Below are 17,105 nucleotides of genomic sequence, written 5' to 3' on the forward strand. Positions count from 1 at the left end.
CGCAGCAGCTATGGCTGAGTTGTCCACCGTGGAGTTAATAAAACGGTGTTCTCTCCGCTATTCATGGAGGCTTCAGTTGAAGAAGCTGAGCAGATAATGTTCGGAACTGCCTTAAGTGAGCAAAATTACTTTTCCTCTTTCACGAAGTATCAACGAAATTTGATGAGCCCTTTGGTACTTAAATTTCAAAACAACATTTTGTGTCTTTATGAGCTACTACATCTTCACACCAAGACACTAATCTAGTCTTTTTGACATTTGTTTTTTGCACATGAACATTTACAGAAGAAGTGTCCTAGAATTTTGAAGAAGTGTGGCATTAATAGACGAGCGCCAGAAATCTCTTTTGGCACGTGAACTTATTAATTTCTCAGTTTTACGTCTATAGTGGTGCTCTATACTGACCTCTGGTGACCAGTTAGACGGAAACTTTGCACGCTGCTAGTGAACTTAGAAACACATGATGCAAGAATAGGAATGAAGTGGAGCTGGTAGAGAGGGGAGTGAGCTGCACACAATGACGCAAGAGGCGCAGGCTGAGGTGGAGGACGGCGGGAACTGGTCGTGGGCGGCGTGGGCCAACGTGACGCTGTCTGCGGCCAGCACGACCGCCATGCCCAACGAGACGTATCTGCCGTACCACCTGCGGCCCGAGACCTACCTGGTGCCCATCATCTTCTCGCTCATCTTCGTGGCCGGCGTGCTGGGCAACGGCACCCTGGTGCTCATCTTCGCGCGCCACCGCAACATGCGCAGCGCGCCCAACACCTACATCCTGTCGCTGGCACTCGGCGACCTCCTGGTCATCATCACCTGCGTCCCGTTCACCGGGACCGTCTACACGGTGAGTACTGCACCCGTGCTGAACACCGTACACGGTCTTCGTAGTATTTCATCCTAATCATCCCGACAAAGTCACTACTACAGCGAAGACAAAATTGTGAAGCCAACTCTATAAGCAAGTCAGTATTCTTCGTACTCAGATTTAGGTTTTCCGTGATTTCCCTAAATCGCTTCAAGTACACTACTGGCCATTAAAATTGCTACACCACAAACATGACGTACTACAGACGCGAAATTTAACCGGCAGAAGAAGATGCTGTGATATGCAAATGATTAGCTTTTCAGAGCATTCACACGAGATTGCCACCGGTGGCGACACCTACAACGTGCGACATGAGGAAAGTTTCCAACCGATTTCTCATATAAAAACAGCAGTTGACCGGCGTTGCCTAATGAAATGTTGTGATGCCTCGTGTAAGGAGGAGAAATGCGTACCATCACGTTTCTGACTTTGATAAAGGTCGGATTGTAGGCTATCGCGATTGCGGTTTATTGATTCGCGACATTGCTGCTCGCTTTGGTCGAGATCCAATGACTGTTAGCAGAATATGGAATCGGTCGGTTCAGGAGGGTAATACGGAACGCCGTGCTGGATCCCGAGGGCCTCGTATCACTAGCAGTCGATATAACTGCCATCTTATCCGCTTTCTCGCTGTAACGGATCGTGCAGCCGCGTCTCGATCCCTGAGTCAACAGATGGGGACGTTTGCAAGACAACATCCATCTGCACGAATAATTCGACGACGTTTTCAGCAGCATGGACTGTCAGCTCCGATACCATGGCTGCGATTACCACTGACGCAGCATCACAGACAGGAGCGCCTGCGATGGTGTACTCAACGACGAACCTGGGTGCACCTTTCTACAGCATCATGATGGTCACATCCGTGTTTGGCGACATCGCGGTGAACGCACATTGGAAGCGTGTATTCGTTATCGCCATACTGGCGTATCACCCGACGTGATGGTATGGGGTGCCATTGGTTACACGTCTCGATCACCTCTTGTTCTCATTGACGGCACTTTGAACAGTGGACGTAACATTTCACATGTGTTACGACCCGTGGCTCTACCCTTCATTTGATCCCTGCGAAACCCTACATTTCTGCAGGATAATGCACACCGCCTTTCTGGATAAAAAAATGTTCGACTGCTGCCCTGGCCCGCACATTCTCCCGATCTCTCACCAATTGAAAACGTCTGGTGAATGGTGGCCGAGCAACTGGCTCGCCACAATACGCCAGTCACTACTCTTGTGAAGTGTGGAATCGTGTTGAAGCTGCACGGGCAGCTGTACCTGTACACGCCATTCAAGCTCTGTTTGACTCAATGCCTAGGCGTATGAAGGCCGTTATTACGGCCAGAGGTCGTTGTTCTGGGTACTGATTTCTCAGGATCTATCCACCCAAATTGGGTGAAAATGTAATCACATGTCAGCTGTAGTATAATATATTTGTCCAATGAATACCCGTTTATCGTCTGCATTTCTTCTTGGTGTAGCATTTCTAATTGTCAGTGGAGAAAATGTGTGGAGGGTTCCTCTGAAAAGGCACGGCTCATTTCCCTGCGCATTTCTCATGCAATCCGAGCCTGTGTTCTGCACTAATGACGTCGATGTCGACGGGAAGTTAAGCCCAATCATCCTTCCGTCCTCCTCTTTACGTGTGAAAGATGATATCGGTTCCAGTTTCACGCCAGTAGCGCCACTATAAAGATGCGAACCGGATTTGCTTTAAATGCACGCCGTAACGGTCGTGAGAGTTACTTTGAGATTGGACGTGCTGAGTTGATGTTAGTCATCAACGCCTTTAAGGCGACAAAAAGACCATTATCAACACTTCACTGAGTTTGAACGAGGCCGTGTGATAGAGCTACGAGAGGCTGGACGTTCTATCTGTCATACTGCAGAAAGTCTTGAAAGGATTGTAGCCACTGTACAATATTGTTGGCAGTTTTGGTCACGAGAACGTACTGCCGCAAGGAGGGTCACTTGTCACGGCCGATAGGGAAGACCGTCATGTTCGGCATGTGCCTTTGGCGCATCGTACTGCAGGTGAAGCAACACTTTGAGCTGCAGTTGGCCCGACAGTGACACAACGAAATGTTACAAATCGGTTACTTCAAGGACAGCTCCGAGACAGAAACCCTCTAGCGTCTATTCCACTGACGCCAAACCACAGCCGTTTGCGAATTCACGGGTGTCAAACGAGAGCACACTGCAGGGCAGGGTGGAAGTCTGTTACGTTTTCTGATAAAATCTGGCTCTGCCTTGATGCCAGTGATGAAGTTGAGTGTATGCAACCATCCTGTCTGCGTGCTGGACACAATAAACCTACACCAGCAGTTATGGTCTGGGATGAGGATCCGTGTGACAGCATGAGCAGTCTCGTGGTTATCCCACGCACTGACTGCAAATTTGTCCGTCAATTTGGTGACTGGACTTGCTAAGCTCCTAGTCGTGAACACCATTCTAGAGGTGGTGCCCATCAGGAAAACGGTCGCCCACATACCGCTCATTTAACCCAACATGCTCAGCAGATTGTCGAAGTGTTGTCTTGGCCTGCTCGATCAGCAGATCCGTTTGCAGTCGAGCACATATGGGACGTCATCAGACGACAACAGCTACGTTATCCACGAACAGCATTAAGCGTCCCTGTATTGCAACAGGCATGGAGCCCCATCCAACAAACTGACATTCGGTACGCGTAAAAGACAAGGCATGCACGTTTACATGCTTAAATTCAACATCCTGGTTCCGACACTGGTTATTAATGTACCATCATTACACATTTTCAGTGGCTTATCTCGCGCTTGCATTATCCTGTGATCTTGCAATGTTAATAATGTTACCTATAAAAACATATTCCAAATGTCATTACTTTGTATCAATTATTTTTTGGTGTTGTGATTTTTTCCGTCAGTTTATATGTGTATGTTGTTGCTCTCTTCGTTTTCAGTACGAAGATGGTTTAATGAAGCTCTTCGTGCTACTCTATCCTGTTCAGGACTCCTTATCTCCGGATAACTGCTGCAACCCGCATCCTTGTGAACCAGCTTACTGTATCCAACTCTTGGTCTCCCTCTGCGATTTTTGTCCCCCACCCCCACATCATTCCAATGATAAACTGGTGAGCCCTTTTTGTCTCAGAAAGTGTCGTATCAACTGATCCCTTCTTTTAGTCAAGTTGTGCCACAAATTTCTTATCTCGGTGACTCTATTCATTACCTGCTTATAACTTACGTGATCTACACATTTAATCTTCAGTATTCTTCTGTAGCACCACATTCCGAAAGATTCTATTCTCTTACTGTCTGAACTGTTTTATCATCCACACTTGTCTATATTCGATGTTAACAGATTCCACTTCTTCTGAAACGCTTTTCTTGTCATTTCCAGTGTACATGTTATATCCTCTCTACTTCGGTCATCATCAGTTGTTTTGCCATCCAAAGAGCAAAACTCATCTACTGTTTTTACTGTGTTGCTTCCTAGTATAATTCCTTCGGCATGACGGTATTTAATTCGACTACATTCCATTTCCTTCTTTTGAATTTGTTAATGCATTAGACAAACCTCAAAGGTTTCATTCCTTGATCCTGAACTTTAATTCCTACTGCCAATTTTTCTTTGGCTACCTTCACTGCTTTCTCATTGTACAGGCTGAATAACACAGGCGCTAGGGTACAACGCTTTCTCATTGCCTTCTCGACCAGTGCTTTACTTTCATGTCCCTCGACTCTTAAACAGCTGTCAGGCTTTCGTACATGTTATTGACAGCGTCCGCTCCCTGAATTTGACCCCTGGTACCTTCAGAGTTCCAAACAATGTATTTCAGTCGACTTTTTGAAAAACTTTCTCTGAACCTACAAAAGCTATAAACATAGGTTTGCCTTTCATGACCCTGTCTTCCAAGATAAAACAAGGGATCAGTATAGCTTCGCGTGTTCCTGCACTCCTCCGAAATCCAAACATTTCTTTCCCGAGATTGGCCTCTACGAGTTTTCCCATTATTCTGTAAATAATTCGTCTTAATATCTTCCAACCGAGAATTATTAAACTGATAGTTCGGTGATATTGACAGATGTTAGTAGCTGCTTTCTTAGTTACTGGAATTATTACATTCTTCTTCAGTGTGAGTGTATTTCACCTGTCTCATTCATCTTGCACAACAGATGAAATACTTTTATCGTGGGTGGCTCTCCGAGGGCTATCGGTAGTTTTGACGGAATTTCTTTTATTCCAGGCGCGTTGTTGTTGCTACAAGATCAGATCAGTCAATCATCCAAACTGTTGTCCTTGCAACTAATGAGAAGACTGCTGCCCCTCTCCAGTTACCACATTTTTGTCTGGCCTTTCATTGCACACGCCACCGCTGAGGGTGCACCTATGGTACGAATATCTTACATCTACATCTACATCCATACTCCGCAAGCCATCTGACGGTGTGTGGCGGAGGGTACCTTGAGTACCTCTATCGGTTCTCCCTTCTATTCCAGTCTCGTATTGTTCGTGGAAAGAAGGATTGTCGGTATGCCCCTGTGTGAGCTCTAATCTCTCTGATTTTATCCTCATGTTCTCTTCGCGAGATATACGTAGGAGGGAGCAAAATACTGCTTGTCTCTTCGGTGAAGGTATGTTCTCGAAACTTTGACAAAAGCCCGTACCGAGCTACTGAGCGTCTCTCCTGCAGAGTCTTCCACTGGAGTTTATCTATCATCTCCGTAACGCTTTCGCGATTACTAAATGATCCTGTAACGAAGCGCGCTGCTCTCCGTTGGATCTTCTCTATATCTTCTATCAACGGATCCCACACTGCTGAGCAGTATTCAAGCAGTGGGCGAACAAGCGTACTGTAACCTACTTCCTTTGTTTTCGGATTGCATTTCCTTAGGATTCTTCCAATGAATCTCAGTCTGGCATCTGCTTTACCGACGATCAACATTATATGATCATTCCATTTTAAATCACTCCTAATGCGTACTCCCGGATAATTTATGGTATTAACTGCTTCCAGTTGTTGACCTGCTATTTTGTAGCTAAATGATAAAGGATCTATCTTTCTGTGTATTCGCAGCACATTACACTTGTCTACATTGAGATTCAATTGCCATTCCCTGCACCATGCGTCAATTCGCTGCAGATCCTCCTGCATTTCAGTTCAATTTTCCATTGTTACAACCTCTCGATACACCACAGCATCATCCGCAAAAAGCCTCAGTGAACTTCCGATGTCATCCACAAGGTCATTTATGTATATTGTGAATAGCAACGGTCCTATGACACTCCCCTGCGGCACACCTGAAATCACTCTTACTTCGGAAGACTTCTCTCCATTGAGAATGACATGCTGCGTCCTGTTATCTAGGAACTCCTCAATCCAATTACACAATTGGTCTGATAGTCCATATGCTCTTACTTTGTTCATTAAACGACTGTGGGGAACTGTATCGAACGCCTTGCGGAAGTCAAGAAACACGGCATCTACCTGTGAACCCGTGTCTATGGCCCTCTGAGTCTCGTGGACGAATAGCGCGAGCTGGGTTTCACAAGACCGTCTTTTTCGAAATCCATGCTGATTCCTACAGAGTAGATTTCTTGTCTCCAGAAAAGTCATTATACTCGAACACAATACGTGTTCCAAAATTCTACAACTGATCGACGTTAGAGATATAGGTCTATAGTTCTGCACATCTGCTCGACGTCTCTTCTTGAAAACGGGGATGACCTGTGCCCTTTTCCAATCCTTTGGAACGCTACGCTCTTCTAGAGACCTACGGTACACCGCTGCAAGAAGGGGGGCAAGTTCCTTCGCGTACTCTGTGTAAAATTGAACTGATATCCCATCAGGTCCAGAGGCCTTTCCTCTTTTGAGCGATTTTAATTGTTTCTCTATCCCTCTGTCGTCTATTTCGATATCTACCATTTTGTCATCTGTGCGACAATTTAGAGAAGGAACTACAGTGCAATCTTCCTCTGTGAAACAACTTTGGAAAACGACATTTAGTATTTCGGCCTTTAGTCTGTCATCCTCTGTTTCAGTACCATTTTGGTCACAGAGTGTCTGGACATTTTGTTTTGATCCACCTACCGCTTTGACATAAGACCAAAATTTCTTAGGATTTTCTGCCAAGTCAGTACATAGAACTTTACTTTCGAATTCATTGAACGCCTCTCGCATAGCCCTCCTCACACTACATTTCGCTTCTCGTAATTTTTGTTTGTCTGCAAGGCTTTGGCTATGTTTATGTTTGCTGTGAAGTTCCCTTTGCTTCCGCAGCAGTTTTCTAATTCGGTTTTTGTACCACGGTGGCTCTTTTCCATCTCTTACGATCTTGCTTGGCACATACTCATCTAACGCATTATGTACGACGGTTTTGAACTTTGTCCACTGATCCTCAACACTATCTGTACTTGAGACAAATCTTTTGTGTTGAGCCAACAGGTACTCTAAAATCTGCTTTTTGTCACTTTTTCTAAACAGAAAAATCTTCCTACCCTTTCTAATATTCCTATTTACGGCTGAAATCATCGATGCCGTAACCGCTTTATGATCGCTGATTCCCTGTTCTGCGTTAACTTTTTCAAATAGTTCGGGTCCGTTTGTCACCAGAAGGTCTAATATGTTATCGCCACGAGTCGGTTCTCTGTTTAACTGCTCAAGGTAATTTTCAAATAAAGCACTTAAAAAAATTTCACTGGATTCTTTGTCCCTGCCACCCGTTATGAACGTCTGAGTCTCCCAGTCTATATCCGGCATATTAAAATCTCCACCCAGAACTATAACATGGTGGGGAAATCTACTCGAAATATTATCCAAATTATCCTTCAGGTGCTCAGCCACAAAAGCTGCTGAGCCAGGGGGCCTATAGAGACATCCAATTACCATGTCTGAGCCTGCTTTAACCGTGACCTTCACCCAAATCATTTCACATTTCGGATCTCCGTCAATTTCCTTCGATACTTTTGCACTTCTTATCGCTATAAACACGCCTCCCCCTTCACTGTCCAGCCTGTCTCTGCGGTATACATTCCAATCTGAGTTTAGGATTTCATTACTGTTTACGTCTGGTTTCAGCCAACTTTCTGTCCCTAGTACTATATGGGCGTTGTGACCGTTTATTAATGAGAGCAGTTCTGGGACCTTTCTGTAGACGCTCCTGCAGTTTACTATTAGCACATTAATATTGTTATTCCCTGTTGCATTTTGCCTACTCCTACCTTGTCTCATCTCAGGAGGCGTCTTGTCGGGCCTAGGGAGGGAAGTATCTAACCTAAAAAAAAACCATGTGCATTCCACACGTACTCTGCTACCCTTGTAGACGTCTCCGGTGTGTAGTGCACGCCTGACCTATTCAGGGGAACCCTACATTTCTCCAGCCGATAGCGGAGGTCGAGAAATTTGCACCCCAGATCTCCGCAGAATCGTCTGAGCCTCTGGTTTAAGCCTTCCACTCGGCTCCAAACCAGAGGACCGCGATCGGTTCTGGGAACGATATTACAAATAGTTAGCTCTGATTTCACCCCGCGAACGAGGCTTTCTGCCTTCACCAATTCCGCCAACCGCCTGTACGAACTGAGGATGACCTCTGAACCCAGACGGCAGGAGTCATTGGTGCCGACATGAGCAAAAATTTGCAGTCGGGTGCACCCAGTGCTCTCTATCGCCGCCGGTAGGGCCTCCTCCACATCTCGGATGAGACCCCCCGGCAAGCGGACAGAGTGAACCCTGGCCTTCTTCCCCGACCTTCCCGCTATTGCCCTAAGGGGCTCCATCACCCGCCTAACGTTGGAGCTCCCAATAACTAATAAACCCCTCCCCCCGTGTGCCTGCTCGGACCTTTCTGAAGGAGCAGCCACATGTCCACTCACAGGCAGAGCGGGCGATGCCACACGGCCAGCCTCCACATTGACCCTCCGCCTCGTGCGCCGCGAACGCCGCTGAACCCGCCACTCCCCTTGGGGAGAGGGGGGCCCAACCGCGCCCAGTACACGCGAAGATGTCTCGACAGCAGGGACAGTGGGTGAAGCATGTAACACATGGAGTGTACCTTGCGACGTACCAGACTCCCCACTGCCGCTACACTCCGAGGCAGCAGCCTGAAGACGGCTGACCGCGGCCATCAACACGCTCAGCTGTTCGCGAACAGTGGCCAGCTCCTTATGCGTCCGTACACAGCAGTCACACATCCTATCCATCCTAAGGAATCAATTTACTGAAGAGAGTCAATCAACCTTTAACTAGACTGCTAATTCACTAAAGGCGGCTGTTTATTCACTAAACTGTGGTTACTAGGCACTTCTTGTAGAAAACAATGAAAATAGCACTACCTGTCTCTGGACCAAGGGGCCCTAAGGGGCTGAGGCACGCAAGTAACGCCACAAACGGCAGGGTCCATGGCTCACGGATCACAGATCTCTAAAATTACTAGTGCATGCTCACTTTTATTCGTTTTTCTGCTTTATATTTTTACACAGTTAGCGAGACCGCTACCGTCGCAGGTTCGAATCCTGCCTCGGGCATGAATGTGTGTGATATCCTTAGGTTATTTAGGTTTAACTAGTTCGACGTTCTAGGGGACTAATGACCTCAGAAGTTGAGTCCCATAGTGTTCAGAGCCATTTGAACCATTTTTACACAGTGTCCTTGACGTTACAGAAGACATGGTCCCTCTGTTCACCTTCAGGATAAGTGCTGGAGGTACATAGAACGTCACCTCCTGGTCCTGTGTACACGTGATCAGCAGCTGGCCCTCTGCCGTCTTGCAAAATGCAGAGTGTTGTCACTCCTGTGTCATTGTTACGAATAAAGGTGGCCAAGCAACAATGAGAGCAAATCGCTTTTCTCAATAAAGGACATTCGATGTAATTGCATCTCAATTCTTCTTCTTCTTCTTCTTTTCCTTCTTCTTTTGCCATATCCAGCATTTATAGTGTCAGGCACAGCTATATGGCTTGAGCCAATGTTCTTGGTAGTTGGTTGCCTCCTTCCCATTCTGGCGGCACCACTCACCCCGGAGCGGAATCTGTGCGCCCCATCTGTCTGGGTCTACAGTAGTTCATTTTCAAGTGTGAGGAAGCTTTCTAAAGCCACCATAGTGTCCACATAGTTGAATGTGGGACACCAGCTATGCAGGCTATACAGCTCAACAGCCCTCGTTACTAATCTGCGATGGAGTATCGATTCGGGGAAGGGTAACCTCCTCGTATCTCGGAAGCGGCGCTGTGACGCGCTTAGCTGTTCGGGAATGCCAGGTCGTATCTCAAGTGCTTCCTCAGTAATAATGTCCCACCAGCCACAGGCCAGCCAGATAACACAAGTATTTTCCAAGTCGACAGTAAGCGCTACTGTGAAGCGCTCTTCAGCCAAGGCTAATTCTCCGTCCTCGCTTAGTCTTACATTGCATGTACAGGACGATCAGAAACAGTTTGAAAAGCTTTTAAGGGTGTTGCAGAGTATATTGTGCTGAGATATAACTGATTAGAAAAAAATTTGATACAATGTGCCGTTTCTCAGTTGATTAGCGTTGTAGATCGCCAATTAGGTTGTTGTGCACGAAGTTCAAGGCCCCAGACAGAAATAGTGTCGGCAAACGTGTTCTTTGCTTGATTTCCTAAGACCGAATAAGAGAGCGATACAAAAATTGGATATGGGATGGTGGTAAGGATCGAACCCGAGCCTAATGCTGAACAGTCTCGTACGTTATCATCTACGCTATGAGAACAACTAACACTAAATTGTATTACTGCCCCGCTTGAATTTGAGAGCAACGGCATGATTGGCTAGTTTCAATGTTAATTAATTCTAAAACGGTGCAACGCATCAAAATTTCATTTATAACAATTATTTGTCAGATCAATCTACTCAACATTAACCTTACTAGCTTTTCAGACCATTTCTGACCATCCTGTATAGGCGAGTACCGCACTCGCAGTGAATTCGACGTACTGCAAACGTCCGATGGCCTACGTTTTCTTTCACTCTGTCCGAGAGTTTCCTTGTTTTTGCTGGTGGTCGCACCGCAGGTTTGATTTCTTTCTTGTTTAGAGATCGGCCGATTATTGCAGAGACTGCAGCAGCATCTGGCGAGGCGGAGACTCTGATCTCTTGTTTCTAAGGCTCGGTGTCATAATGGCCTCTCAAGACCTCCCCTTTTGTAGCCGTCGGCAGCAGAGGTCTTTTACTGACAACCCAGCTCCATCGGCAGTATATCCTCGTCTCAAATAGTCGCTGTCTCAGTGAAGTCATGCAAGAAAACAGCTTTCCTTGAATATGGTAGCCTTTCGCTGGCACATAAATGTTTGTATATGTAGGTTTGTGTATACCCAACTCCCCAAGAGTACCATCACGTTTTTTTTTTTTTTTTTCTGCACGTGGACATTCAGAATCTGGAGATAGTTGCTCTTCCCGCACGTGCTGCTTAATGTACGTCGACTACCTGTCAAAACCATCAACAACACTACAATCTGTAAACCAAAACGAACGAAAGCTCAACATGTGAATTTGCTGACACTTCTGTACGTATGGCTACGTGTTATAGGCAACGGTCTTTCCGTTGCATTTACACATTTATGTTTTTGTTCCGTGGCGAAAATATAGTGTGTGTTATAGACATATATACAGCTAAACAATCGTTAATGGCTTAAAAACTTGAAATAGATGTGGAACGAAGAAGTCTAAACAGAAATAGCCTAATTGGGTAACTGCTGTCTTCATTTCTACATCTACATCTTCATCTACACACTCAAAACTACAGTGAAGTGCGTGGCAGAGACTATGTCCCGCTGTGCCAATTAGTAGGGTTTCTTCCCGCACCATCTTACATAGGGGGTTGTAGTATATTCTTAGAGTAATCATTTAAAGCCGGCTCTTGAAATTTTGTTAACTGACTTTCTTGGGATAGTTTTCTTCTATTTCCAACCAGTTCTCCCACGGTTGGATCAAACACACCTATGACCATTCTTACTGCCCTTCTCTGTATATTTCAGTATCCCCTGCTAGTCCTATTTGGTACGGGTCCCACGCAGTTGAGCAATATTCTAGAATAGGTCTCACGAGTGATGTGTAAGCGATCTCCTTTGTAGAATGATTGCGTTTCCTCAGATTTTTACCAATATACGGAAGACTGCCACCTTCTTCATCTACGATAGGGCCTATGTTATCATTCCATTTCATATCGCTACAAAGTGTTACACGCATGTGCTTGTATAAGTCGGTCCATTCCAAATGTGACTCATTGATATTGTAGTCATAGGATACTAGTTTTTTTCGTTTTATGAAGTGCATAATTTTACATTTCCGAAAGTGTAAGCAATTTGTCAATCTTTGCATGACTTTGAAATCATATCAAGATCTAATTGAATATCTGTGCAGCCTCTTGCAGACAGTACCCCAATATAGATAACTGCATCATCTGCAAAAAGTATGAGGTTGCTATTAATATTCTCCGCAAGGCCATTAATATAAAAATGAAACGCATGGGTTCCAACACACTTCTCTGGGCCTCACCCGAAGTTACTAATACATCTGACGATGATTATCCATCCAAGATAAAATGCTCTGTCATTCTTCCCAAAAACTCCTCAGTCATGTTACAGATTTCACTTGATACCCCATACAATCGTACTTTGGACAATAAGCGTAGGTGTGGTACTGAGCCAAATGCTATTTGGAAACCAACAAATACTGCGTCTACCTGACTGCCTTGATACAAAGCAGATGATGTGAGAAAACTGAGTGTTGGCTTTCACACCATCGATGTTTTAGGAATCCATGCTGGTTGGCACTGAAGAGGTCACTCTGTTCAAAATACCTCATTATGTTTGAGCTCAGAATATGTTCTAAGACTCTACAACAAATCGATGTCAAGGAAATTGGACGGTAGTTTTATGGATCACTTCCACTCGTACTACACTTCTTGTAGACAGCTTTGTTCAATTTTAACGATTTCAACTGTTTTTCAACACCTCAGACACTAATACTTATACCATTCATCTTCTCAGTAATACGAAGATTAAATTGCGAGAATTCTCCTGGGGTTTCCTTTATAAAGTAACATTTGAAAACGGAGTTAAGCCATTCAGATTTTGTTTTGCTAACCTCAATTTCAGATCCTGTCTCATTCGTTAGGGGCTGGACACTAACTTTGGCGCCACCAACAGCATTTAAATACGAACAGAAATTATTTGGTTTTTGTGAAATATCATTTGACGATATTCTGCCACGGTACTCACTAAAAGCATCACGCATTGCTCTCTTGACAGCTAAACGCATTTCATCCACCAAAAGTCTGTCTATGGCCCTACTCTCTCATTTACGTTTATTATGCTGTAAGCTGTGTTTCTTTAGAAGTTTTTTTCAGTGACTGTACACCATGGAGGTTCCTTCCCCTTGTGAACTGTTCTACTGGGTACATATCTACTCAGTGCATGGACAACCTATTCTTTTAAACTTGAGCCATAGTTCCTCTACATACTCCTGCCATGTGCTGAGAGTATCAGTTCCTCATTCAGATATGTTGTTGTTGTTGTGGTCTTCAGTCCTGAGACTGGTTTGATGCAGCTCTCCATGCCACTCTATCCTGTGCAAGCTTTTTCATCTCCCAGTACCTACTGCAACCTACATCCTTCTGAATCTGCTTAGTGTATTCATCTCTTGGTCTCCCTCTACGATTTTTACCCTCCACGCTCCCCTCCAATACTATATTGGTGATCCCTTGATGCCTCAGAACATGTCCTACCAACCGATCCCTTCTTCTGGTCAAGTTGTGCCACAAACTTCTCTTCTCCCCAATCCTATTCAATACCTCCTCATTAGTTATGTGATCTACCCATCTAATCTTCAGCATTCTTCTGTAGCACCACATTTCGAAAGCTTCTATTCTCTTCTTGTCCAAACTATTTATCGTCCATGTTTCACTTCCATACATGGCTACACTCCATACGAATACTTTCAGAAATGACTTCCTGACACTTAAATCAATACTGGATGTTAACAAATTTCTCTTCTTCAGAAACGCTTTCCTTGCCATTGCCAGCCTACATTTTATATCCTCTCTACTTCGACCATCATCAGTTATTTTGCTCCCCAAATAGCAGAACTCCTTTACTACTTTAAGTGCCTAATTTCCTAATCTAATTCCCTCAGCATCACCTGACTTAATTAGACTACATTCCATTATCCTTGTTTTGCTTTTGTTGATGTTCATCTTATATCCTCCTTTCAAGACACTGTCCATTCCATTCAACTGCTCTTCCAAGTCCTTTGCTGTCTCTGACAGAATTACAATGTCATCGGCGAACCTCAAAGTTTTTATTTCTACTCCATGAATTTTAATACCTACTCCGAATTATTCTTTTGTTTCCTTTACTGCTTGTTCAATATACAGATTGAACAACATCGGGGAGAGGCTACAACCCTGTCTTACTCCCTTCCCAACCACTGCTTCCCTTTCATGTCCCTCAACTCTTATAACTGCCATCTGGTTTCTGTACAAATTGTAAATAGCCTTTCGCTCCCTGTATTTTACCCCTGCCACCTTTAGAATTTGAAAGAGAGTATTCCAGTCAACATTGTCAAAAGCTTTCTCTAAGTCTACAAATGCTAGAAACGTAGGTTTACCTTTCCTTAATCTTTCTTCTAAGATAAGTCGTAAGGTCAGTATTGCCTCACGTGTTCCCGTGTTTCTACGGAATCCAAACTGATCTTCCCCGAGGTTGGCTTCTACTAGTTTTTCCATTCGTCTGTAAAGAATTCGTGTTAGTATTTTGCAGCTGTGACTTATTAAGCTGATAGTTCAGTAATTTTCACATATGTCAACACCTGCTTTCTTTGGGATTGGAATTATTATATTCTTCTTGAAGTGTGTGGGTATTTCGCCTGTTTCATACATCTTGCTCACCAGATGGTAGAGTTTTGTCAGGACTGGCTCTCCCACGGCCGTCAGTAGTTCCAATGGAATATTGTCTACTCTGGGGGCCTTGTTTCGACTCAGGTCTTTCAGTGCTCTGTCAAACTCTTCACGCAGTATCATATCTCCCATTTCATCTTCATCTACATCCTCTTCCATTTCCATAATATTGTCCTCAAGTACATCGCCCTTGTATAGACCCTCTATATACTCCTTCCACCTTTCTGCTTTCCCTTCTTTGCTTAGAACTGGATTTCCATCTGAGCTCTTGATATTCATACAAGTCGTTCTCTTGTCTCCAAAGGTCTCTTTAATTTTCCTGTAGGCGGTATCTATCTTACCCTTAGTGAGATAGGCCTCTACATCTTTACATTTGTCCTCTAGCCATCCCTGCTTAGCCATTTTGCACTTCCTGTCGATCTCATTTTTGAGACATTTGTATTCCTTTTTGCCTGTTTCACTTACTGCATTTTTATATTTTCTCCTTTCATCAATTAAATTCAATATTTCTTCTGTTTTGCCCAAGGATTTCTACTAGCCCTCGTCTTTTTACCTACTTGATCCACTGCTGCCTTCACTACTTCATCCCTCAAAGTTACCCATTCTTCTTCTACTGTATTTATTTCCCCCATTCCTGTGAATTGCTCCCTTATGCTCTCCCTGAATCTCTGTACAACCTCTGGTTCTTTTAGTTTATCCAGGTCCCATCTCCTTAAATTCCCACCTTTTTGCAGTTTCTTCAGTTTTAATCTACAGGTCATAACCAACAGATTGTGGTCAGAGTCCACATCTGCCCCTGGAAATGTCTTACAATTTAAAACCTGGTTCCTAAATCTCTGTCTTACCATTATATAATCTATCTGATACCTTTTAGTATCTCCAGGGTTCTTCCATGTATACAACCTTCTTTCATGATTCTTAAACCAAGTGTTAGTTATGATTATGTTGTGCTCTGTGCAAAATTCTACCAGGCGGCTTCCTCTTTCATTTCTGTCCCCCAATCCATATTCACCTACTATGTTTCCTTCTCTCCCTTTTCCTACACTCGAATTCCAGTCCCCCTTGACTATTAAATTTTCGTCTCCCTTCACAATCTGAATAATTTCTTTTATTTCATCATACATTTCTTCAAATTCTTCGTCATCTGCAGAGCTAGTTGGCATATAAACTTGTACTACTGTAGTAGGTGTGGGCTTCGTATCTATCTTGGCCACAATAATGCGTTTACTATGCTGTTTGTAGTAGCTTAGCCGCATTCCTATTTTCCTATTCATTATTAAACCTACTCCTGCATTACCCCTATTTGATTTTGTGTTTATAACCCTGTAGTCACCTGACCAGAAGTCTTGTTCCTCCTGCCATCGAACTTCACTAATTCCCACTATATCTAACTTCAACCTATCCATTTCCCTTTTTAAATTTTCTAACCTACCTGCCCGATTAAGGGATCTGACATTCCACGCTCCGATCCGTAAAACGCCAGTTTTCTTTCTCCTGATAACGACATCCTCTTGAGTAGTCCCCGCCCGGAGATCCGAATGGGGGACTATTTTACCTCCGGAATATTTTACCCAAGAGGACGCCATCAACATGTAATCATACAGTAAAGCTGCATGCCCTCGGGAAAAATTACGGCTGTAGTTTCCCCTTGCTTTCAGCCGTTCGCAGTACCAGCACAGCAAGGCCGTTTTGGTTAATGTTACAAGGCCAGATCAGTCAATCATCCAGACTGTTGCCCTTGCAACTACTGAAAAGGCTGCTGCCCCTCTTCAGGAACCACACGTTTGTCTGGCCTCTCAACAGATACCCCTCCGTTGTGGTTGCACCTACGGTACGGCTATCTGTATCGCTGAGGCACGCAAGCCTCCCCACCAACGGCAAGGTCCATGGTTCATGGGGAGGCATTCAGATATGTCACTCCTGAAATTTTATCCATTTTAATGAACCCTTCTGCATGTATTAGGTGTTATTTGCACTTTGTCGATAATTTCTGCCACAACTGCGGCATGGTCACTGACACCAGTTTCGATGTGGACATCCTCAAAGAGGTCAGGTATATTGACTGCCATTTAATCCAATATAGTTCCACCACGAGTGCGGTTCCTAACTATCTGTTAAAGGTAGTTTTCAAGGAAGGCATTTCGTAACTTTTCATAAGATGTCTTATCCGCCTATCACAAACAAAACTGTAATTTTCCCAATTGATTGATGGATGACTAAAGTCATCACCGACGATTACAGGATGATTGGGGAACTTACGTATAAGTGAAATGAGGTATTCACTAAAGTTTTCGGTTACATCAGGAGATGACTCTGGTGGGTGGTAGAGAAACCTAATTATGATTTTATGCCCA

General features: G+C 44.3%; 1 protein-coding gene across 1 annotated transcript in view; it reads left to right on the forward strand.

Annotated features, from left to right (window-relative positions):
- Positions 1-517: 517 nt before the first annotated feature.
- Positions 518-17,105, forward strand: part of LOC126456310 (neuropeptide CCHamide-1 receptor-like) — a 68,418-nt gene continuing 51,830 nt past the window's right edge. The window contains exon 1 of the mRNA XM_050092061.1: positions 518-844. Within this exon, the coding sequence (XP_049948018.1) occupies positions 518-844 (327 nt within the window). The remainder of the gene's footprint in view (positions 845-17,105) is intronic.

This window comes from Schistocerca serialis, chromosome 2 (genome assembly GCF_023864345.2).
Source record: "Schistocerca serialis cubense isolate TAMUIC-IGC-003099 chromosome 2, iqSchSeri2.2, whole genome shotgun sequence".
In the NCBI taxonomy this organism is placed as follows: domain Eukaryota; kingdom Metazoa; phylum Arthropoda; class Insecta; order Orthoptera; family Acrididae; genus Schistocerca; species Schistocerca serialis.